Genomic DNA, 25856 nt, shown 5'->3' on the forward strand with positions numbered 1-25856 from the left:
GTACCTGGATTTGCCAAATGATGGAGTGAGAAAAAAGAAATCTTGGAAATAGAGTAACAGAGCAAAGCTTTGTAATACTTTACAAGCGGGGAAGCATTTTTCCATTACTGCTGCTCTTGCTATTTGTATTACCATGAATAGCAGCTGTTACATGTGATCCACATTCATGAGGATATATCCCAGCAAGTATCTTAGAGATAATGATATATGGTAATCAGGTTTAATCTGCCTTCCGTTTTTACTTTCACATTTAGAAATGTTCTGGGTTTTTTGAGAGAAATGAGCTAGGATGCACCTGCAAGTTGATAGAACACACTTACTTCTTATATGAATTTGTTTTGTGATGACTCCAAAGAAGGTCAAGGTCCAGATGTTTTACCTGCTCTACAAACATCCAGTGACAAACGAGCGCACAAATCAGAAGGCAGCAACGAGAGGGCCAGCAGAAAGCATTTGACTATAAAGGAAGTTAATGCACATTTTGATGTATCTTTACGTGCCATTGTTTCTTTTAGCATTTTCGAATTATAATACCAGCTATGTGCAGCTAAAGGCACATCCAAACCCATCGGTGCTAGAAAAGCTTTATTTGCAGGGGAAAACTCTTTTGCTGTTAGAAAAGAAAGCTAAAGGGGAAAAAATCTTCCTGTGTTCCTGGTTTTTATCTTCTTTGAGATTAAAACTGTCATAGTAAGCTCCCAGCTCAGACAGGGAAGTGTTAATATCTTAATAAGCAATAACAATGGAAAGCATTAACCAGTAATAATATTTTTTTCCAAAAATTTTCTTTTATTTGCTTGCTTAGTTTGCTTCCTCAGTTGTTCTCTTCTTCTAAACACCTCCATCTGTGAGATTTCAGTGTCAGGATTTAACATGTAACAGAATGCACAAAGGCCTTGCTCTTAATCTTGCTCTTACCCTTCTCAGCACCAAAGTGGTTGCATGGCCATGGGGTACCTGAGACGTTTTCATGGGTTTACCGTAAACGGCGGAGGTGTAATCAAACATGACCTGGAGCACTTCAGTGCTACTGCAGTGGTGCAGTCATTCACTTTGATGACATCAATACTTGTGCACCTGCTCTATTGTCAAAATGTTCTCAGTAATATTTTTCAGAAGAAAGTTTGATCTACCGGAGACCTCTTCCTCTCCTGTTATGATTATTTGGTGGGGTGGGATTTTTTATGTTCTACTCATTTTTTCCATTCTCTTGCTGCCTGAAATGACATTTTGGGTCTAGACGTGTGTTTTCTGATGCTATATCACCAATCTGCTCATCCTCCACGCACACTGAAACACAAATGCAAACAGAAGGTGAGGAAAGCTAGCTAATGAACCAGCTAAACCTCTGCCTGCTATTTTTTTCAAACCGTACAGCTTACACATGAATTCAGGGTGAAAAAAAAGTTCTTGCAAAAATAAATATTTTTAGCTAATCTGCATGGCATTTTTAATATACTGTATATTACTTGTTTTAACTTTAGAAGTGTTCAAAGTGACATCTTATTTTGACATTTAAAATACAAACAGAATTAATTTTTCCCTTATTTGTTTTGTCTTCATTTTTGCTTCAGATATTGAGGGTTTAAAGGTGACGCTGAGAGTCACAAGAAACCAAGCGTCTCATGTTAATAGTTGCTGAAGGGAAAATGTGTGTGAAATTAAAATTTTCACAGTATTTTTTTCTACTGGGTGTTCCATTTTTACGTTTGATCTGAAAAACAAACCTATTCTTTGCCATAGGTTATAGTTTAGTAGTAATGTTAGCATGCACAGCAGCAAACAGAGCAACCGTGAACGCTGTCCTTCCACACGCTGCTTTTGTTACTGAACAGGTCACAGACCCTGGCTCCCATGCTCAACACAACTGCGCGGCAAACAAAATCACTAGTGGATGCCCTGGGGTGGGAAGTGCTGGAGGGAGCCCTGCCCCAAAAGGTCCCGGGAAGAGTCTCACCCGAGCTGGTGAGACTCATTCTGCTGAACCAGATACAAGATTTTTGCCCATCCATCAGACCAGCTCTCCTGTCCTTTCCCATCAGTGAACCAGCTCAAGGTAATCTTCTTCTCTCTGCAGATGACTTCTCTCCTGCTTTCTAAAGCAGGTAAGACACTCTGCGGGGCCTGGTGGGTGCAGAAGTGCGCGGGGCCCGGCAGGAGCACAGAGCTCTGTGGGGGTGGCCTCCTACCACAGGATGGGACCTGCTGGGTCAGCTTAGTACATCTTGTCCCAGCAGCCTCTCTAGACCCTGAGCTGGGGAACTGGGTTGAGGTACCCTCCAAAATTCTATCACCTCCACGTGTGTGGTTGCCATCAACTCCAGTCTCAAATGAGATCAGTTAATGTCATTTATTACCACTTAGGAGGTTGCAAAAAACATGATTAGCAGGGTACATGGTGTGGGTGCAGAATAGGAGGTTTAAGATGAACCATATCCTGGGATTTGGGCATTTCCCAGCTCTGCTCTACAATGAACTGAGAGCTTGTTAAGGGTCTTGGCCAGTTACGGGAATAGCTGTGACCTGTCTGAGGGGGGACAAACCCTCCAACCCTGTCCAAAGGAGTTTCACATCTCCCCAACAGCTGGTATCAAGTACTGGCTTAGTGGAAGGAAGTGCTAGAGCCTTTGCTCTTTGACCTAATGAACAAGAAGTCTACAGGGTGGGAGGAGGGAGGAAAAGGGGGAGAGGTTTGGACCAGAATGACCCCCACTGTTGGATCTGAGTTATAAAGGGAAGCAGGTCATGAAGGTATAAACCCTTCAGTCCACCTGAGTTCGGATGTACCCTCCTGCAGGACTGCTGCGAAGCTCTGGCCGTCTCTGTGTCACAGGAATCGGGAAGGGGGAAAGGATTGTTGAGCACTAACCTGTGCTTCTCACGGCTCTTTCTCTGTGTTCACACAAGCCTTGCAGCTCTACTGACTGATCTGGATTCTCCAGCACTCTCAGCTGCTTTCAGATGAATCTTGCCTTTCTGAACATGATTTCGAGTACATGGCTGGGCTCTGAGGTGCCTGTTCCCTTCAGGGTGGTAGTTCTAGGCATCAGACACGCTCTCAAGGTCAATGCTCTTCATACACGTGTTCCCCAGGGCAGCTAAAGGAGAAAAGGGCATGTCCCTGCTTAGTTTCGAAGGCCAGTTTGAGAGGTGGCAATGCAGGCATGTCTGCTTTCGGTAGTCACTGAAAGCTAGGAGCAGTCACCGGCACATAGCATGATAAAATGACTCCCAGATTCCGTGGGTCTCAAAGAAGAATGTTACACTAGGACTAGAGAAAACGCTTGATTTCTTGCCTACTCTTTTATAGTATGTTTGAAATCAGTACATTGCATACATTTCAATTTCCACTGCTCTAATGAACTGATGAGTTCCTGAAACAGTTTAATGGAGTTTCCACTGAGCTTAAAATAATAGTATTTTTCTTAAAGTGGTTAAGTGCAGACTTTTATGAGACAAATGGAGCCAGATTTCTCTTTCAAAAATATGATTTTTGCAAATGTGCTTCCTTCTAAAAATCTCAGAGCTATTTTTCAGAGTGATAGGAATAATGTAAACGCCAGAGTAAGCAGCAGTTGATCTCACAATGCTGAAATCGCAATACTGAATGAGCAAAGCAGACATTTACTGCATATAGAAATAGGTCCAGAAGAAGGTCTGAATGTCTTTCGAACTACCAGTACACACCATGGGAATGCTTCTGTCTTGTGCCCGTCTTTGCCTCCTTAGGAAACTCACATCTACATATGAATATTTGCAAATAAGATTTACCCTGCTATAATCTGCTCTTCCTAAAATGTGCTCAGGTTTATCTTTTCCTCCTTTCCCTCCCTTCAGTTTTTACCCTGTACTATTTAAAAGTTTCAGGATCTTCTACTCTCTCAGCATCCTGGTTCATCCTGCACAGAGACACCGTGACTATCTTACTGTGAAATTCATTTTCTTAGCCTTAGTTTCCTCATCCTGTTTGCTCAAAACCATACTGCTCTTTGGCAAGGTTTTCACAGCCTTTCTTCTTTTCTCCTGCCGGACTCCACGGTTATCAGAAAGCTGTCTCTCTTCCCAAAGTATCTTGATAACAGAGCCTCACACATGGAGATAGAAGGTTTTCCTTTACAATTTCCAACATCTATGTGACTCAACATCTTTTCTGCCTCCCCAGTTTTGTCAGACCAAGCTATTCCCAAAGGAATGATTGCCTAAAGGTTGGCAGACTCTTGCTCTTGTTGGTCTTCAGTGGTGACAGCTGGGTAAACGTTTAACAGATTGAGTATCAGTTGATTGTAATACCAGAGTATCTTTAAAATCCGAAGTAATTCAAGCTCAGGCAACCTAAGATGTGCTTAGACTTGGACGTACAGGTTTTGCAAACATGTTTAAGCTCTAAAAGTGGACTGGGTTTTGTTACTCCTCTCAGTTCTAGGAATCCTCTGATGTCCAAGTCCCCAGGTGGAATGGGTTTGTGAATGGCTCTGTCCCTGCCCCTGTAGGAAAATAATAAGGAAACAGATCTGCAGCAAGATCCTGCCACAGCTGTATCTGAACACTTCCCAGCCTTAGTTCAAATCAGATGGAAAACCAGCTCTGAGAGAACAGAGCAGCTATCTCCTTAGCAGGGCTGTGGTAGAAGAAAGTCACAGCATTCAAGTTAGGGATCTGGTCAAAGACAGACACAGGAAACGGGACTCTTCTGCGTGAACTATGGTGAGGAAATATCTGGTGAAGAATCTCTCTGGGGTTGGGTGACCACCTGGAGATTTGTACATATAGGCTCCACGAGTCATAATCAGTAACTGATTATGAAGAATCGAACTCAAATTATGTAATTTTTTCTATCAGTTTTTAAGTAGTCTGAGCTCTACGAAAATCCGAATTTTGAGATAGAATGGCTTTCTTCCTTTATTTCCCCCAATCTGAATAGGTAGATATTTAATTTAAGAGTTATGGATAGAGAAGTTATCCTGCGGCAAACAGTGAGGGAAGTTTGAGCACATTAATTTTGTCACAGGGAAAACTCAATCCGTTAGTCCTATACCTCTGGTTGACATTAATTGCCCCTCATATATTTCAAAATAAAATGGCAGTGTTTGGGGTTTAGTTTTTTGGAGCACAGGTTACTTGTTAAGACCTTGCTCATTTTATCAGAAATAAAATTTGTGAAGACAAGTCTGAAGATTCGTTCCACGTATCTAATCTGCCATCTAACCTTCACTCACTAATCTGTGGTATTTATAGAGCGCTAATCACTAGATTAGGCATTTATCTTCAGTGAAACAAGACAGACTTAAGTTTGACATGACAGTGGGCTCCATACAACATTAAAATGTTTATCACCCCAACCACTCTTCTCAGCAGGGGAGGGGGCTGAAAAGAGGAGTTACCATTTCAGTGCCACTCTAGAGACAGCATTGCTAGCCAGGAGCATTTTCTAACTCTGCTTTTTCAAAACTGTCCCATTTTCTACCTTGCTTTCTAGCATGTTCCACTTGCAGAGCAATAATAAATGGTATATCTATCTGTATTTAAAATGACAGATGGTGCCTGTCCCAGTGCTGATAAGGGTGACTGTGCAAACACTGTCTCCTTGGTGGGGGAGCCGTAAAAAGTGGTACCATCTGGTACAGGGACATTTCTGGTTTATAATCTGTATATCACACACACATACATGTGTGCACACACACACACACACACATCCACCCCCCCACACCCCCTGGGCTGTGCCCTTATACAAATTCACTAATATACCCTCATAAAAATTCATCAATTTCTCTAGTATGAAGAAAGCAAACAATTGATGTTGGGCACCTTAAAACCTACTGATGTCTCTAGAGTCATGCCCCTTTTTGTACACGACTTAAAGCAAACCCTTACCTTTAACCACAGGAGAAACAGTCCAGAAACAGCCTGTCTGCTATGGTGTGCGCAGCTCTGCTGCAACTGCAAAGTGATGGCTGCTTGGGTTTTTGGATGAAAAAGGTTTTCACCCCATGTTTCCAAAAGGCAGGATAAAGGTATTCAAAAATCATGGAGAAAGTTTACTTGCCCAGCCGGGGTTTTTTTTGTTTGTTTGTTTTAAACAACCACGAAAGCCATTTTGGGTTTATTTATGCACTTGCATACACAAAAATCCATTGCTGCTTTAGATTCACAAGAAGCTGAAGAGTTAAGAACTATGTTCCTGTGACACCCCATCTTCTGCCCAAGAAGCGTCACTGAGCTGATTGTTTACTTTCTGTGTTAATATTTTAGTCTCAGATTTCATTATAGCTCCAGAGAGCAAGTGTTTTCATTTGCATTTGCAACAGCTGAAGTACAGTTGGGCAGCATAAAGTCTCTAAAAAGAGTCCTTGATTTAAAATGAAGACAAAAACTCTCCCATCTTCAGCCAGTGACCAGAACCTGCCAAAAAGTAATTTTAAATGCTACTCCAGTGTGTTTGGAAACAAAGAGCAGCAGACCATGAGTTAAATGTAGATGCCCAGGGTAGGTTTTTAGGAAGGGGGCTTCTCAGAGCTCCTACTTCATGTCAAGATGTGGGGCAGAGGTTCAGAGGCTTTTGTCTTTTCTCTGACTTCATCACCGGAGGCAAGTTTAAAATAGTCCTAATTTCAACGATAGGCAACATTTCACTGCAGGGACTCCTGGGGCAGCTGCTTCTCTCTTAATCTGCTACCACTATTCAAATGGCTATTGTCAAAAAGATGCTGATTTTACCAGACCTAATCAAGCAAAGTATTTTAAGCACATGCTTAATTTCAATCACTTGAGAAATTCACCCACTGACCTTCAAGGTAAGCTAAATGTCTTCAAATTAACTCGATTTATAATTTATGTACCCTTGCTTCAGATATAAAGGCCAAATCCTAGTCTGCCACAGCATTACCTGTTGGAGCACAAGGTAAATACGCTGTTTCAGAGCTTGTTTCAAAGCTGAGCGGGCTTTAACTTGGGGGTGATGCTCCCCACTATCTGCCTAGCCAAAGAGGCAGTCTGAACGGTAGCTCTTGGTCCCTCTCGTTGAGAAATAAATACCTTTACTGCTCAAGAAAGGTGGTGTGCAGCATGGGACAAGGAGGAGACAGGAACCCTTTCAGAAAGATATTTGTTTTATTACTGGGTCCTTTTGCATCATTAAGGCCGTTAGTGAAGTCAGGTGTCTTCAAAAGTACCAGTCACACAGTATTCACCCAGCTCCTCCCAGAAAATTAAATGCATAAAACTCCTAGAAAAAATCCTGTTCTAAAGTCATATAAATGTTTATAGGCCAATTAAATGTTTGTACGGGAGACCAGAGAGATAAGAGATCACTGAATCAAGGAACAGGTGCACGTATCAGACTGGTGCCACAAGATAACCTCAAAAAGGCTGCTGTCAGCTTCCTAGGAAGGTGTTTCCTTCTCGCAGCACATGTGAAATAATAGGGGAAGATTCTCCTCCAGAAGTGCACCTGCCTCCAGTCTCACCTTTTAGGAAAGTAGGAGAGCTTCATCACTGCTTAGTAATAACTTAGTTGCTATATACATTGTGCACCAATATGTATAGTCCAACATATATGTACTTGTATATACAGGCACTCTACTGCGAGGACATCATATCTTCTGCCCCATAAAATTATGATAGTCTTTTAAACAACTCACAACACTGAGCCAACTATTCTGAAGAGCAGTGCTTTCAAAGTTTCAGAATATGAATGTTTGTGCTGATGATACAAAATTATTCAGAGGAAGACTAGGGCTGTCCAAAGAATTGCAGGAGGACTTTATGAAAATCATCAACTAGGCTTCAAATGATAATTCAGTGTATATATGTAGATACATATGGCAAAAAATGCACATAAGAACCAACGGTCCGGACTCTACTCCTGACTAGGATGAAAGCCTCTGAACTGATGACTGTCACTCAGGAGTAAAACTTGGGGCCTGTGACAGTTTCATGGCAACAACAGCTCAGTGTTCCAGAGTGACTTCTCGGAATGACAAAGCAGAGAACTTCATTTGGTCCCTGTATAAATCGATGCGCTCCTAGGTCCTGGGTACCATATCCTGTCCCACTACTCCTTAAAGAGGAAAAGATATCTTAGAAAAGATATAGGGCTAAGAAGTGTTCAAAGAAGTAACAACATGATCAAAGGCATGGTACCACTCTAAAGAAAAAAAACAATCTTGGAAGCTACGTCTCTTTAGTTTGGTCAAAGGATGACTGTGGGAGTCTTGCTGAGATTTACAAAGTAAAGAAAGGTACAGGGAGGGTGAATGAGGATTGACTGATTCCTCTTTTTTCTCCAGTACAAAATCAATAAGGCACCAAATCCAGCAAATGTCATGTTTGATCAAGTATTGTCTCGCATACAGCATCCACAGAGCTCCTTGACATAGGCTGATGTGGATGTTCATGTGGCTTCAGAAGCAGAGTGCATGAGATCATAGCGTAGGAACTGAGAGTTATTTAAAGCATAAAACCACTCTGGTTCAGGAATGCGCTAAGCTGCAAATGATTGAAAGCAAGAGAAGTGGTACATATCTTAAACTCTTCCTGAAGGACACACATTTGGCTATTGCCAGGGTAAGGATGAGACAACCACTTAAGTTCCTGTATCATCTGAGAAGTCTCTTCAGCCTTCCAAGTATTCTATGAGGCAAATCAAGGCTATGGGTTAAGATTCAAAAATATTACATGTCTTATACTTTTGGACCTAATAGGATATTTAAGAATCTGTGTAAGTCACTGGATATTTTATAGTAATGAATGTCCCTCGGCTCCTGATGACTTCATTACACTGACCTTGCTGTTGCACACTGGTCAGAGAGGGTAAAAGCCTTCTACACCTAGCAGGCAGCTTTTGCAAACCTGAGAAATCCATGAATTTTAGGAAAAAGGTTGCATCATGTACAAATCACCTAAACTCAAAAGATGAAGAGCTATATTAAGTATATATTACCTGTATAGGCATGCAAAACAACATTACCCATGGGAGAGACAGCGACAGCAGCCTTGCTTGGAGCAGCACAGTTCCCAGCAATGCTGTGAATACCCACAAGCCGTCTGTAGCAATTTTCTGTGTGGACTTAGGATATATTTTTTGTCGTCCAAACAGTGGCACTTGTGCCCAAGGAGCAATCCAGATGGTCGCAGAGAGAATGTGGTGGCAGCAAGTATTTGTAGGGGGGTGTGCTTTGTTGACTGAAAAGGCAGATAAATGCAAAACAGGAAAAATAACACTGATGTGACTGTGTCTTACTGTTCTCAAACCATCGTGCTAGGAACAGCAAAAACAGATGAAAAGTCCGTGGGGGTTTCTCATATCACAATATTGTTTTTTGTATATGTATATATATATATATATATATATATGTGCACAATGTATATAGCAACTAAGTTATTACTAAGCAGTGATGAAGATCTTGTACTTTACTACAAGTTTTTCTATATCTTTACATTTGAAAGTAAGAAGCATTGCTAGTGTAGCAAGAAGTCTGTAGACACAATATTGAGGTGCATGTGGCTGCAACCATTCTATAGGTAATATTTAGAAAGTAAAAGTAACTGTTATGAGCATAGAGCTAATTTTAGCTGCTGGCCCTCTACATTTGGGAAAATCAGGTGACACAGAGAACTCATTTCAGACAATTTTGAATCAGGAATGCCAGGATCTGTTTCACTGGCAATTCAATATTGACTCGCAGTTCTGAGTAATCACTCTCTCAGGAAAAGCTGATGATCTGTCCTTAGCAGTTGTACTGAGGCAGTAACCTTTACTCTGTATTTTTGGTAATCAGTCATAAAGCTATTGTAATATACCAGGATTTCCTGTTAGAAAAATATGCTTTGCTTCTGCCTCTTAGAACTATACACAATCAAAGGAAATAAATTATGATAAATAGAAACGGTACCCAATACCATATGTTATTGACATCAGGACTGACTCTTTGCATATGACTGATGCAGATCTCAGGGGAAAAAAAAATGGAAAAGGAACCGATTTAATCTGGAATAGAACTTTAATAAGCAAAATTAATAGGAACTGTGAACCAATGACAGAAACCATCAGGGTGAAATGATGGTGAACTGTGAAATGGTACCGATTTCAGCTGAAGTCAAATATTTTTTTCCATGGTGTAGAGGAGTTGGGTTTATCAGAGCTCACTCTCCTACCTAGTTTACTGGAACACCAGCATGCTCACCAGCAATTAGAAGGCAGAACTTCTTTTCGCAAGCAAACTGTTTAAGAATGGTTTTAGCAAGCTCAGTCTCTCTTTCTAATACAGCCATTAGCCAATCCATGTAACTCATGCAGAACCTCAGATGGCATTAGCTTTTCAACTGGCGTTCATTCCACTGAACCTCAACCCAGCTAGAATTTTACAGTGAGGATAAGAAGAATGGGACTTTCTGGAGATTTCTCTGTTGCTGTGCCGTTTAACCTAAAAAGCTCTTTGATATCGCAGCAATGGACAATAGTAGAGAGCTGCTGAATGGACGGAGAGGTGGGCAGAGGTGGACAAGCAGATCCCATCAGGTGTTCGGTGCCCTGAGCCCCCTTGACCTTCGCTGCAGTTAGTGGTAGTTGCCCCTCAGCAGCACTACACTTCTACATTGCTCGACTTTGGAGCAGTCATCTCTCCCTCGACTTTTTATCTTCTCAGAAGGGGAAAATTTTGCAACATAAATATAATGGAGAGGTTAATAAATGGAAATTTTAAAATGGCCCAGCATGACAAAACCAAACAGTTGTAGCAAAGATAAAATTTGTGGCTATGCATCTGATGGGATGGCCTTTACACACCTGAGGCTTGGAGGTCTAACAGAAGTAGCTCTTGGAGCTGTTGATTTTAATGCTCATTTGTTGTTAAGACATGCTAGAAGCCCAGATGGTAGGAATGCATAAACATTGTACTTGGTGAAAAAACTTAGTACCTCTTCTCCTATTTAAGAAAAGAGCAAGCAAGAGAATGTAAAGTAACAAAAACTTGATGTATCGATTTCTTATTAAACTGAGTTCCTTGCTTTCCTGCTATTTAATGTTCCCTCATGTTGATTGAAGAGTCCTGACAATTCTGTCATTCAGCTCTGGCTCCGCTACAAAAGCTCACACATAAAACAGTATGAATTGCTATTTTGCTCTCTTTCTGCATCAGTTTTATTTCCACAGCTTGTATGGAGAATATTTAATTACACAGCAAGTCTGGGAGAAGCCTGCACATTCTGTGTTTGAAATTATTGGATGTGACACACAGGACATAACACTGTCATGAGCTATAGCAGCTGACTTTCTCTGAAGTTTTTCTCAGATCTCCTGGGAATGGGACATATTCCTATACATAGGATTTGCATCCTTGGGATTTTCGCCGGTGAGCTCCTTGACATAGGTGTCACATCCCATTAGTTAAAGTGTAAAGCACAAACACTGTTAAGTGCTCTGTCAAGAGTAATGGTAGATATTCACAGCAACTTCAGGTGGCTCCTTTTAACAAGAAATAAAAGCTTCTATTCAAGGCACTGCTACCACAGCATCATTTATAAGTATAAATGCATTTCTGTGCACTGCAGAGCATTAGTTAGGGGCAAGGTCAGTGTATCAATAAAAATATACACAACTTGTTCCTTCTTCACTTACAGTGTCATAGTTTTCACTGGGCTTTCCCTCAGGGGCAGGTTGTACGTGTTATATAGCTGGCTTTTGCAAAAATGCCACTGCTGGTGGCAGTAGCACAGAACGGCTGGCACGGTGGCAGAAGGCCAGGCACGGCCTGCCTGCACCGGGGCACAGGGGTGCCGGCGGGTGCGAGCCCTCCTGCTCCCGCGGGGCTACGGCAGCCCTATGCGACACCGGCAGCCTGCAGCCCCGCCTCGTTCAAAACAGACTGGTGCAAATAAAGTTCAAGGTAACTTTACAGATCAGGGTCATATTACTTTCCAACTGCCCGTGTGTATAAAAAGCACGCGATGCCTCGCTGCGTGGCAGAAATGCTCTTCCCCTGCTGTTGATGCATAGCTCCACGCGCGCTTCCCTGCCACAGGGAACTCTGGCTCTATGGCTGCTGAGATCTCAGCTGCGAAATTTGGGAAATGTCAGTGTGAGACACATCGTGCTAACAGCATCCTGTACCAGATCCTTAACAGAGAGCATGGAAGCGAGACCAAGTGGCACCAGCAGTATCATGGTCCCCACCACTCCACACGAAGCAAGGGCTGCTCTTGTATGGACAGGAGAAGAGTTGTCCTGAAAACGCCAGAAGCCACGTGCAGAAGGGCTTCTGAAGTGCTCTTGAAGACTTTAACTTTTATTAGAAACTTGCCTTCTTTTTATCACGTGCCTTGGGAGGATCAGCTTGTCCTCATACAGCAGAACTGGGCCCCTCTTTTTGTCCTGGGCATGGCACAGGAAGGGGTGGATTTTGACCTGAAAGAGATTTCAGCCCCTAGTTTATTGAAAAAAATCCTCCTCAATCAGTCTTTGACAGCTAACAACGATCTGGGCAGCTCATCACTGCAAGCGTCTTCAGCAGAAGTTCAGAAGATGAAGAATTTATTGTGGAAGTTCTGGGATCTGGACATAAGTGCAAAAGAATATGCCTATCTTAAAGGAATTATTCTTTTTAATTCTGGTAAGTCCTCCTGGAAATGACACAGATTATTATGTGCCTAGAAGGACATTTGGCATTTTCATTTACATATAGACAACTGCTTAGTTTTACTCTTTTCTATGAATATAGCTAAATGTTCTCTAAACCCCATATTCCACAATTTAATGATTTTCTGCCTGAAGTAGCTTCTTTAGGTTCCTTGGATATGTGCAGTAGGTTACCCGCTGTAAGCCAAACCAGCTTCTATTTGATAAATTTTAATTAATAAAGGTTTAACCGTGTCACTTCAAACTGATTTCCAGATCAAAGGCAATGCAGCAGCCTCACCCGTAGTACAGCAAAGGAGAGATGGTACATGGGTACATGATGTGAGTAGCTGAAGTATTTGAACAAAGAATTCCTCTGTAGGAAGAACACTGGAGAAGATAAAATAACCTATATCACCTGATTTTCATCAATGAGGCAAAAGGATACTGCCCTGAGGTTAGACAGCATTAATTTATTTATTTCATTTTATTTTCTTTATTTAGTATCTCTACAGTCAAAGCCTGGGACAGCAGTTGTGGAGCACACTCAGACTAGTGATTGCATCCTCTCACTTCTGGTGCCAAGCTCAGCCTCATTAGGAAGGAAGGTTGCCTAGGTCAGCACTACGGAATGAGTCATTAGAAGCCAACCTCTAAGTCCGCTAAAGTAAATGGAAAAGACTTTTTGACTCCAGTCTGCTCTGGCTCCGATCTCTGACTCCTTCCAGAGCAATCACTGCTGTTGGCTGCACTGTCAGCAGTGTGCTATACTTGGGACTACACCAAAAGGATACTTGGATACTTCACTCGTTCCATGATATTTCTTGTGGTGAATAAGGTTTATAGGCTGCTCAAAGGCTGTAGGGAGTTTATATTTGTTTCCAATAGGATTCAGATTCTGATTCTTGAGATGTAATGTCATCCAGATGCTTTGTATTGTCTTGTGCGTCTATGCTGCAGCATCACAACAGTAGTTTGTTTCAGTGCAAGTTAGTTTCTCAGTTTTTTTCACAATAAAATCAGGCTGAAAGAAGCCACTAGCTATATCCAGGGTGATGATGAGAGGAGAATCCCTCATCTGCAGCAGCTTACACAGTTTAACTAGCAGGCATTTTTATCATCTCTGTGGATAAAATGTGATTTTCACATAAAGAGAAAGCAGCAGAAGCAGCATTATACTCTGGATTCGTGCCTTCCAATGCCTGCTGTTTCCCCGGGGTGCCGTGTAGAGGCCCAGCAGCCCTTCACGCTGTCTGCAGACACTGTCTGGAGTTACAGGAGGACTCCTTAGTTCCTAGGTGGGACAACCCTGCTCTCTGGAGGTGCCTTTCTCCACGGGCTGCAGAAGGCAGCAGAAGGCAGCTGGGAGGACTTCAGTTAAACCTAGATGAAACAGTCACAAACTAACTCTGGGCTGAAACAGGTACTCAGGGCTTATACACAGCCCAAACCACACTTCCACTACCTGTTTTGCTGCAGACAGATCTGTACAGCTGTCATTTCACAATTACTATTCTTAATAGTCTTTGAACACTTGCCACCAAACTCAGAAAATGTTTTCTACATACATGCAGTGCATTTTCAGCTGTCTTCTTAGTTTCGGCTTGACGTTTGGCCAAATCTTATTTTGCAGGCCTCAGTTCTAAGAGGATTTTAGGCAGCCACCAGCAGGAACAATGCTTAGTCCTCTCCTGGATCATGGAGTACCTTGTGTGGGCTCCCACCCTGAATATTCTGTTCCTGTTAGGACCACCAAAACTGCCTGAGACAATGGGGAAAACCCAGGCATGGAGCATCCCAGAGCTGGGTTATGAGTTGGAGTTCAACAGGGTGGCCAGAAATGCACCTGTAGCAGCACAGCTAGGCCAGCGGCCAGCACTTTAGCAAGAAACATGACAAACAAGTACGACAGAGCTTTGCTTCTGCCCTAAGTGGTCTCTTGTAGCATAGGGATTGTACTTACTCTGATAAAACCATCCCTTTGGGGACAGAGTGGCAGGCAGCATGGAATGTAGGTCCTCCCACTAAAGCACGATCTGCACAGTACTTCTGTGCGGGAGGCTCTAGCTGGGTGACTGGTTGACCATATGTGGGTTAGCAAGAGCCTGCGAAGAAGTGCACCCAACTCCTATGAAGAAATAGGCAGCCTTGCATCAACTGAATCCAGACTCTCCAGAAGATAATTGCCATCCCGGCTCTTCACAGGGGTGCGGGTGCTTTGGCTAGGTGGCTTTGGAGACGTCAAAGTGTGTATGGGTGAAGGGTCCAGCTGCAAGGCCTTCTCTAGGGCACAGTGAGTCAAAGGAAGGAGCAGGTGGGACTATCCCACCACGCACGAACAGCACAGAGCGAGGTGAAACTGCTCTTGCTACTTCTGACAATTGTCTGAGAAGCAACGGGAACTGCGCAGTGAGGAGACGGGAACTGTGAAAAACAGCACTCTTATTCTGTCAGTGCCATACGTATATATATTTATGAAGACATATATATTAAACTCCATAAAGGTTGTGACAGGACTTCTGTTGAAAAAGACACTTTTAAAGGTTTTACAACTCAGATGGAAACATGTGGTTGACTGAATATTATTACAAAAGACCTCAGACCAAGAAGTTTCTCATTATTTTTAGATTAAGACCAGTGTTTTATTACATACAAAAGAAGACCAAATGCAGATATCAAGCAAATTTGAAGGGATATAAGCAATTGCAATTTCATCCTGAATATATAGAATCCTTTCTGTATAATGACAATTTCCTTTCCATGAAAAATCCAGCACTTGACACCATCTTCACAGGTTGCAGCTGGTGGTAATCCTCAGGGAGAAGGAGACTTTTCCAAACCCTTCATTTCTGGCTAGCCTGGTTGCAGGCTTTGCTGAGGCTTCTTCTCTACTAGCAGTGATGTCTAGGGAAAAGAGAACTGCTGACAAGTGACAAAGGGCAGCCAACCACAGACTGAAAAAAAAACAACCCAACCAGGTTGATTTTGCCCTAGTACAGGGCACTAGGCAAGAAGGCAGAACCTCCTACACTTTTAAACAAATGATCCTGTACAAAACACTCCCCCCTCCCCGGGTCTGAGCTATTCAGATCCATCCCAGGGATGTATGGAGTCAGTCACTGTAAAAGATGTTAAACAGGCCTGGAGTGTGTGCTGGTAGATAGACAGGTTAAAATAAGACATGGGAGGCAGGAGAGGCAGAAGTCAAAACCTGGAGATTCATCCTACCAACGTCCAGGTTGCAGAAATTCTAGAAAAGAAAACATGGTGTTATCTTCAGGTGGTGAGGACAGGAGGCAACAGGTTGCTGACAGCTACATGACAAGGCAATCCCACCAGAGGCAAAGGATGAACATGGGGTGTCCTTTGAACTGAGCCCTGGCATCCACAAAGACCTCAGTGAGCCAGCAGGTTTGAAGTCACGTGCTATGGGAGACATGACTGAGGCTCAGGACCGTAACTCCATAAGGCAGAGACCTTTGCCTCTTCAGAAATGGCTGAGAAAAGGGAGCACAAAACCAGAAAATCCAATTATCTATCCTCCTCCTGTGGGTCGTGATACACCTCACAGAGCACCTCAACACTCTTTTTAGACTGTAAAAGAAGATATCTAGACATCATGGTGAAGCATAGTGCCCCAGCTTAGTTTAGCAATCAGAGGCAACAACAGGAGGGAGATGGGGCTGGGTAGACTGGAAACGTGTCTTCAGAGTGCCAGCCTGCTCGCTGCTCCAAACCACCGCCTCCATCTTCCTGATGTTACCTACCTATTTTAGATTAGAGCTGGAATATTTCCACCTACTCAGACTACAGTCTTAGCATCATTTGGTGGGTAGACAACACTATAAAGCTTCTTCTCCATCTGTACTGAGTCCAAGTTACCTCCTGTTACTGGTTCAAAGCTGGACTTAATATAATGGGTTAGATTCCAATGTGTTTACACTGCTGCTCAATGTTCCTTCAAATTATTGAACTATGCATATCTTCTTTCCAAAAGGTATATTTAGAAAGATTTTATTTTCTACAGAAAGTAGAAAGCCAGACACCCATCATTACAGAGGGCATAGAACAAAATTGTTTACTCAAGATTTATTATTTTACTTTTTGTTTTGACAGGATGCCACGTCCTAAAGTGTCTCCCCTATGTACAAATGCTGCAACAGGAAGCTCAGCAAGCCTTGATGGAGTATATCTCAACAATGTTCCATAGAAATCTAGGCAGGTTTGCTTGGATTCTTCAGCTAATTGCCTCTCTTCAAGACATTGATGCAGACGCTATTGAAGAGCTCTTCTTCAGGCCCATCCTAGGAGAGGTGACCCTAAATGTATTCCTTCTAGAAAGCCTATATATCAAGCCTGACTGGGTTTGAAAACTGATTACACCTGTGCTCTCAAATACATGTGTTTGAAGAGATGAGAGGATTTTATGAGCTAAACACATTTCAAACAAATCATTGATGCAACTTTGTAAGCCACATACATTTTTGAATGACAAAGTAATTTTGTAACATTTGAGAATTAAAAGCAGAGAAATCTAGGCATTTCATTATTCTGCGTGCTTTCAAAAACCTTTAGTCTAATGTATTCAGAGTGTCTAGGAGCACCAGCATACTTTCCAGTTGTGCTAAGTTCAACTGTATTCTTTTTAGAGAGCATTTCTATAGCTGTTTAAAACTGTACTATATGCTTTTGGCTTTCCAGAAGTTTTTGCTTTCAGGAAAAGGGGCAGTGGTAAATTCTATTCAGTGCATCATTAATTGAAGATGAATAGATACATAAAAGGCTGATTAATGGTAAAATCACTATAAATCCTTCCTTTATCTGGGATGGCATCCCTTGATCCCAGTCCCTTTTCTGTTCCACTGAGAACCGTAGCCCTTGGCTGTAATTGCTTGATGGAGCTCCCCCTCATCAACTGATTTCTTACAGCAGGGGTCATCAAACTTTTTAAACAGGGGGCCGGCGTGTGAATGAAATGGCAGAAGTCATCTGCGGCTGCTTGGTTTCCCCCCCCAACCCCCGGCGGGGGGGTCTGTAAATACCGGGGGCCGGACTGAGGACCCTGGGGGGCCGTATCCAGCCTGCAGGCCATAGTTTGAGGACCCCTATCTTATAGGTTCCTTTTCTAAGTCTTGCAGGAAACTATGGGCATTAAATACCTCTCCCATTATTCACAAAGTCCTTCTCTGACTAAGAAACTAAACAATGTGATTCAAAAATTTGTTGACTAGACAAAGGCCATTGTTCAGGATTCTTTCCAGGATGGGAATAACAAAGGCTGAAAGCTACTGTGTTATGCCGTAAGCAGTAGAAAAGATGTAGCCCAGTTTCCTACATATTTAAGACCTTTCCCCTTTAGCTCTCCCTGCACCCTTTTATAATTACCCTCACTTCCCTCCAAACAGATGTTCCTTGGACAGCAGAAATGCTGAAATATGGTTTCCTATAGATGCGTACAATCTGTTCCTCCATCTCTCACTGCAAGAGTTCCATGTCTCCACCTCCAAGTGTGCTATGGCATGCCCCACATCTCGCTGTCTCCTGTTTGTCTGGCTGGAGAAGAGGCAGCATGTGTTGGGGCTGGCGCCAAGCTATGTGTGTGCTGACTGGTCATCTGTCAGGATAAAAAAAAAAAAGTTGAGCCTATACTTTAGCTGCAGTAAGGGAAGCTATTTGTATCTCTTTCCTGTCCCATTCCTCTCCCAGTAGTTTCCATGGAACTTAAAGGAATTAATTTCTGAGATTTTCAGTAGAGGGTCCAATCTAGTTTTGTTTGGCAAGGGGGCTCAAATTCACCAAATGGGGACTGACAGGCAGATAGACAGACAGGAGGACAAAGAGCATGATAGTTTGACCCATGCTTCCTTAAATAGTCAAGCTAAAATCTTAAGAAAAAGAACTCACATACAGAATCATACAATCATTCATGTTGGAAAAGACCTTTAAGATCATAAAGTCCAACCATAGATTTAAGGACAACGAGTATATCATGAACAATAAGGATTCTGTGAGAAGAAAAAAGATGCAATAAAGCAAGCTGGATACACACACACATCAACACATATTTACATACAGAGATGGATGATCAAAAGACTTTAAATGAAAGTAAATCAAGGAAAAATGTTTAAATAATAAGACAGTTTACTACCTACCAGTTTTTGACTAAATACCACATATTTTTTTCCCCACTTGGGTAACTGAGAAATAAATTGTAAAAATAAGGGGAAAAAAGCAAACGCCAAACAAGACAAACCAACTAAGCCCCCAGGTACCAGTGATCATGGAATAACAAACTTTACAGTAAACACTATTCACCTTCCTATGTTACAAGCTAACCAAACCTGTCAGAAATTAAACTTTTTGGACTGATGTTTTCCATGGAAAGCCTTCAGGCTACCAGTTTTCAGTAGGTTTTTGTTAAAATGGTTCAATAGTACTGCCACAGATGAAGCAGTGTGTGGTAACAGCATATTCCATGGTTAGTTCTTTGTTAGTGAACGAAAACATCAGTTCCAGAGATTTGCTTTTTGTCTGTTCTTCTAAAGACCTACCCAAGCAGTATTCATCCAAAAATCGTGTTCGTACAGTTGGTATCGACAACATTATATGGTAGCAGACATATGAGTTCCTCAAGCACCCCCCAAGTCCTAACAGCTTTGACCTTCTGGCTACTACAAATGCTCCACTTGCAGAGGTGGCAGTGCAGCACAGGCCAGGGCTGCAGGAGAGGACCAGATGGCCTTACACATGCAGCAGCTTCTGCAATGAGAATGGGAAGGTCCCAGCTCTGAGCTCAGTGCTCCCACTGCTGTTGTGAAGAGAGCAGAGAGGGGAAGAAACATCCTTAGCTCAGTGGGAACGGTGAGGAATTTTGGATAGAGGTAAAAAAGTACAGCAAGCATGTAAAATGAGAAACCGTCGTGGATAGTTAGAGACAGGAGCAAAAAGGGAGATCAAAAAAGCAGAATGGGGGTCACAAGCAGCTTAATAATAGCGCTAATTTCTGTGTACTGTCCAGAAAGCCAAAGGCCAGATCAGTGACCCAACAACAACCTGAACCCAGGACAGGTTCACGATTCAGTAACCTGAATTTCAGGCTACTGAGGGCACATCAGACAGTCTCTGCTCACAGCTTTACTTCTCATCGAAATCTCCTTCAAGGTCTTTGACTTTATCTTCAAGGCATAGAATGGCTTCAGTTCAGCTTTCTTTGAATTGGAGGGCACAATGCCAACAATCCCATGGTTTGGCTCACCTGGAAGACTGCTACATTTGCTGACTAATCTTTTAGCCTGATGGATCTCTATGCAACTAGCTGCCTGAAAAAAATGCCTAGCGCTCCATAGTGAAGATCATGGTCAACATCTTGGGTTTTCAAGACAATGTTACCTTCTACCATGAAGGCAAATACTATGCTTCAAAGGAAACTCCCACAAGATCTGATACTCATGTGTCACACCTCACCTTATTGTGCTCTGAATGCAAGATTCACTCCTTCAACAGGTCTTTAACAAAACACATCTTTTTTAGTACATATGCAATTAAAAATTCAACAACCTTGAGCTAAAGCTCTGTGTAACCTGTCTCACATTCCCTGTCTCACAGACCTGATCACAGGGAAAGCATGAATGTTAATAATCATTTGTTTGATATCCTGATGAAAGGGGCTGAGATACTATTGTCTTGCTGAAGACACAGTGAGGATCTGTATCTAATATAATTATGCTGCACATGAAGGTGGAGGCTGTGAAGGTACAAGAGGCAGGCAGGAACAGGAGAGGTGAGGGATCATGAGCAGGGGTTAGGAGTGGAAGCAGAAGCTCTCTCTGGAAGGAGGAAAGGCACAGCACAAGACAGCCTTTAAGCACCAAGGGAAATAATGTGTTGGAAAGGAGAAGCAGAGACAGAAATGAACACAAGGTAAGAGGAAGATGAGGAAAAATTCCCACCCCCACCAAAAAACAGAACAAAACAAAACAAAACAAACAAACAAAAACAAAACAAAACAAAACAAAACAAAACAAAAAAAAAAACCAAAAAAGAAGAAAGAAAGAAAGAGAGAAAGACTTAAAAAGAGAAAAAAAACAAGGAGGAGAGGAAGGTTTGTCAGTTTGTCACTACTTCCCTTAGCTTCTGGAATTGAAACCAGAAGCAGAATCACTTTCTCTGCCTGTAAAATCCACCAGCAAAGTGTGTGTATCCATCCCCCTCTAGTGCCCAGGGGATGCCAGTATTGCCACCACCTGGAACGCGAGCTCAGCCGATGGAGACCTGCCAGATAAAGTACCTAGCACGGCTGATGGCCCAGGCAGAGCTTTCAGTCAGAGACACCTCTGCCTCTGTTTTCCCAGTTGCTGATTGTTTTCAAAATACTATATGACAATTTTTTTAAGTTTTTAACAGAAACTTGTATTTGCAAAATCAAAAAAAGAAAATGTGAAACCTTACTCTAGCCTCCTTCTGAATATTATCATAAGCTCTTTTAATGACCCGATTACAAACTCTTGTGGCTTCCCCTCAGGACTCCCTACCTTACTTGGAGCAAAGAATGGCATGTGCTGTGGAAATTCGTTATGACTGTGCAATGGGGGAGGCTGCTGTCTGCTGTGGCTTAGCTGCTTTCATTACAGCATCGACATTGCAGAACCTGGATTAAAATAGGTCTACAGTGACAGAAGCAATGCACTTATAGTTATGTTGGATGAATAACACCTTACAGACTTTGGGGCAACCATGTAAAGTCAAGTGGCATTATTCCAGGCACTCCAGAGTGCTATGTGTCCCAGAATAAAGCTGCTACTAACAGTGTTAACTGGAACAACAGTTCTTTGCTTTTCATAGTGACAAACGCAGGCACTGGGGAAGCATGGTTTGTGAAGTCAGTAGGCTCTCACAGCTGCAATCCAGGCCACAACAAACTGCATCTCATACTTTCACAATGATGTGTAGTGCTGTAAGCACTGAAAAATCAGTCTGTCCGCACCCAAAGTGCAAGGAAGATTTCCATGGCTTTAATCTTGCCACTTTCATTTCTCCTTTGTAAAAAGAAGTCATAACAGTATTGCCTCTTTTTGTGACACATCTTTGAAGATACTAATCAGTGTTTGTAAAAAGCTAACAAATGCTATACCTCAGCATCTTAGAAAGTTGCACTGAAAATGAATAATCCTGTGTTCTGTGGTATATTCAATACCATGCTAAAATAATGCAGAGGCCTACACACTACAGGGAAAGGATAAAAATAGAAGATACCGAAGAGTAAGATTTAGTAAGCACTAAGACAGTGATCCTGTGGCAAAAATAACATGCCATTTGCTATGGTGAGATCCACCTTGTAAGCAAGTCACTTGCACCCTCTCTAGGGCACAGAGAGATGAGCACGCTCCAAGGGAGGTATGCCTCCCTTCTCTTTGACAACTGTCTTAGGTTGGGATGAATCACACTATGAAGTACTTGATCTCTGCCTACTCATATACTCATATAGCTAAGGAGCCTACCTGAGCATCTGAGAGTCACTGCTTAACTTTCAGATGGCAAAACTGAGATTAATCCCACCTCTACAGAAGTGAACTTTCAGATGGCAAAACTGAGATTAATCCCACCTCTACAGAAGTGGTCTGGATCTAGCTTGCACATGCAATATTAACTTTAACATCTTCTAATGTTAGCATGTCTGGCTTTGCAGTCCTGATCTTCTTTTGACCAGTAGGCTTTAGACTTATGCTTCCAGCTAAATGTGTATTTCTAATAAACCACAGATATCTGACATATGCTTGGAAACAAAGATAATTCAGTGATTATTTTATCTGCCCAGAAAATACACCATTCTCTGAGAAAACATTCATCTATTTTGCCTAAGTAATACCAGATGTCAAAGTCACATGGGACATCACACTCATATCTGTGTCCTTATCTACATGAATATTTCTGTGTTTTTTTCCTATGGAATGCCTTTATTACCTTTTTTTTGTAGAAACAAAGGTATTTCATTCAAACCCTAAAACTTCACTTTTGCTAGAAAGCACTTGCAAGTCACAATCTCAGTCTTAGATGTAATTGTACTTGCAGCTGAGCCAAATACTGTAGCGTTCAGATATGTGAAAAATGGGGTGCTGCACTTCATGTTAATTTAGTTACACATGGAAATATTTGCCACTTATTTCCATCACAGGTCCACTGATAAAGGCAGTTTAACTCAGGGAAAAAAAACCTGGAGAGCAGTTTCTGTGATAAAGGTATAGGCTAAAGAAGCTCCAATTCTTTTAATGACAAAAAAGGATTTCACTGAAGCCAGTACAGAAATCCTCAATCTTTTCCAGGGGGCCAGAAGAGGGGAGGGTGAGTCAGTAGTTCAGTTTTGCTTGGGCTTGTTATCAACTGTTGTCCTAGGTGAGGCTGTGATTTTGAAAGTACAAGTTGTCATTCTTCCTGTGTGCTCTCTCTGTCTCTCTCTTTGCCTAGGGGGGTAGCAGAAATGTTGCAAGATGAAGCACTCCACATCTCACCTAAGATAAGAACTTCTTCATCAAAGGAAGACATGGTCACAGCTATCTGCTAGCAGGTATCTCAGAAGCCAAGAATACAAAGCTTCAGGTAGCGTGGGAATGGTCACATTTCAGTCACAGCGGAAACTGTGAGCCATGCACACTCACATAAGCATAGGTGTTTACTAGGATGGCAAAATATAAATATAATGTGGTTGAGACAGCAGTCAGGATGACAGGAGAGGAATGTGCAGAATGAAGATTTTGTTTATGCAGATGACCATGCAGTAAAGGGCCTAACAATCTTTCCCCACCAGCATCCTAATAGCAATTAAAAATAAATCTGTCATAGGCCTATAATATATAATATACAAACATTTGCTTCCAAATATACAAAAACCAGTCAGTGCACTGGAACATTACTTGATGCAGTAGATGGCTGTGGTCACTGCAGCATGAGCAGGAGGTTGTACATTTGCTGAGGAGGAATGCAACTTTCAGAAGCATGATGCGAAGTATGATGACAGACAAGGAAGGGATGCTCTAGGAGGAACAGTGGCATCATCTTCACTGTGCAGTGTTGTCTAGGAACTCAGCACAACTGGGAGGGCAATCAAAGAGTAAGTTGTCATTACTAGTGACATGTCATACACAATGTTGGTGAATCAGACTTGTAGTCTGCCAGAAGTGACCAGAGAGATGGTGCACACGGCTTCTGTGCGCACTGCTGGGGCACCCTGGATTAGTAGATGTCACTGCTGTGTTTCTTCTGGGATCTCGCATCCCCTCAGCCCTGCTACATCAGCTTGTAGAGTCCCTGCACCCCTAATTAAGTAGTTTTTGCACTACTCTGAAGCACCAAATGTGAGCCCTGCACAGCCCTCTGAGGGTGTATGGATAGGTGTGGACTCCCTCGCCCACACTCCAAGTTAGGCAAAAGCAAGCCAGTTCAGATCTGAAAGTCATGTATTTGCACAGATTTGACAATGTAGGCACTGCCCTGGGCCACTCCAGCTCTACAGATACCAGAGGTGGGTGGCATCCAGTTGGCTTGGAAAGTGAGGCAAATATTTGTCTGTCTGCACCTGTCCTGGTCAATATACATGAGTCAACAGCATCATTATTAGGAAAATAAGATTAGGGCAGGGACTAGGAAGGTCCTCCTACAACATCCAATCTAGTCTCTCTCATTGTGGATATCAATCTTGTGTATGATTACATTCCCAGACTTGATCAGCTCCACCTGAAGATAATCTAGGATGTGTTTGCATGCTATGTTCCTAATGGGACAGCACCTACAGCCTCCTGATCTGATGGTCAGGAACTTTCTAATTCCAGTTCTAGATTCTTAATGCCATTGTATTAATGACAATGTATGCACATTCTTTCTTGTACCAATATTGTCATTCAGTCCAACTAGCTTTTCTCACTCTAAGGTGTTCACCCAAGGGTTTTATAGACAAGTTGTGTCCCCTATGCATCTGCCTCTGTCAGCCCCTCCTGCCATCCCTACTCTATGATAGTTTTCACCTTCTGGTCCATATCTCATTCTCTTTTTTTTGACTGATGACCTGACATTATGTTCACTTGATCTGCTTGAGTCAGAATGAATCTCTCTGTACAGAGGTGAATCTCAGATTTGCTCCCATCTGTTACTTCCGTCACCTGGAGGTCATTTTGTTTCCTGTTCAATGTCATTGTGTCACATACTGCATCATTGCTCTGTCTTAGGCTCCATCTCTTAGCTATCTCAATGATACTTTCCTCTCCTCTGTTGCAACTGGCTTCCCTAATTTTCTCTTTTGCCATTCCATCATCTGCCTGCTTTTTCACATGCCTTTCCATTACTGCAAATTAATTTCTCAACTTATTCTTTCTCTATCAGTTAGGGGGTTTTTTTTGTTTGTTTTGCAACTGCATCCTTCTTCCTCTCTTACCCTTCAGGTTCTTTTCCTAGATCCCAGCCTTAAAGAAAGGATGAAAATCCACAGACCTCCTCCTACAAATTGCTACACAAACCACCCTTGCTGTTGTTTGTTTTGGGCAGGTAGAACATTGCTTGCAAGAGTAGTTTTTCCTTTGGTCTTGTCTGTAATAGTCTTTCACAAGAAGCTGAATGTTTGCAGTCGTAGGCAGTAGCTTTGACAGTACATATGAAACCATCAGTAGGTCTTGTACCATCTCTTGGCACATTTGAAGGAAAACAACCCTAGGCATTCATCCACTGCAATGTAAATCATCCCAGTATCTTGCAGACCTGAACAAAACCACTCCTGTTTTCTATCTCATCCTACTTCTTGTTATCACCTTCTCAGCATGCTAAGAAAAGCGTACTAAGAAAGCACACTTCTTTCTTTCCACTAATCTAATTTCTGGGTGTCTAGCACAGAAGAAAGAGCAAGATGGTACAGAGCAGAGTCTTCACAGAGTCATCATATGCCTAGGAAATACACTTTGTCCTGCTGTTCTCCTGGATTTTTTGGTTTCTCCAGCTCACCAGCTTCTACTGTCCTGCCTGAGATCCCCCTTTCAAAGGAAACTCTTTCATGCATTAATGTGTTAGCTCAGACCAAGGGTTTTCCTCCTATCTTACAGTGAAATGCTGTCCCTTCTTTGCTTTCTAAATATGTTTTAGTTTACTGGGGACTCCTCAAAAAGAGTACTGGAAGTACAAATTTAAAGTTCATTACCTAGACAGTTCAAGAAAAACCAAACCAAACTGTTTGATGACCTTCGTAAAAAGAGCTGAGGCAGAATATCAA

The 25856-nt window shown here is 42.2% G+C and overlaps 1 protein-coding gene across 1 annotated transcript; it reads left to right on the forward strand.

The window, feature by feature from the left end:
- Positions 1-11998: 11998 nt before the first annotated feature.
- On the forward strand, positions 11999-17147 carry LOC119150226 (nuclear receptor subfamily 0 group B member 2-like). Its single transcript, XM_037392567.1, has 2 exons — positions 11999-12605; positions 16727-17147. Exons 1-2 carry the CDS (start codon positions 12032-12034, stop codon positions 16978-16980), a joined length of 828 nt encoding a protein of 275 aa, XP_037248464.1. The 5' UTR covers positions 11999-12031; the 3' UTR covers positions 16981-17147.
- The last annotated feature ends 8709 nt before the right edge of the window (positions 17148-25856 follow it).

The sequence above is a fragment of the Falco rusticolus genome, chromosome 6 (assembly GCF_015220075.1).
Source record: "Falco rusticolus isolate bFalRus1 chromosome 6, bFalRus1.pri, whole genome shotgun sequence".
Taxonomy (NCBI): Eukaryota; Metazoa; Chordata; class Aves; order Falconiformes; family Falconidae; genus Falco; species Falco rusticolus.

Excerpts from the sequence above, each read along its gene's own strand:
- LOC119150226 (XM_037392567.1), top strand. The coding sequence starts at position 12,032 with ATGGCTGCTGAGATCTCAGCTGCGAAATTTGGGAAATGTCAGTGTGAG. Across the intron at positions 12,606-16,726 it reads AATTATTCTTTTTAATTCTG|GATGCCACGTCCTAAAGTGT; the intron begins GTAAGTCCTCCT and ends TTGTTTTGACAG.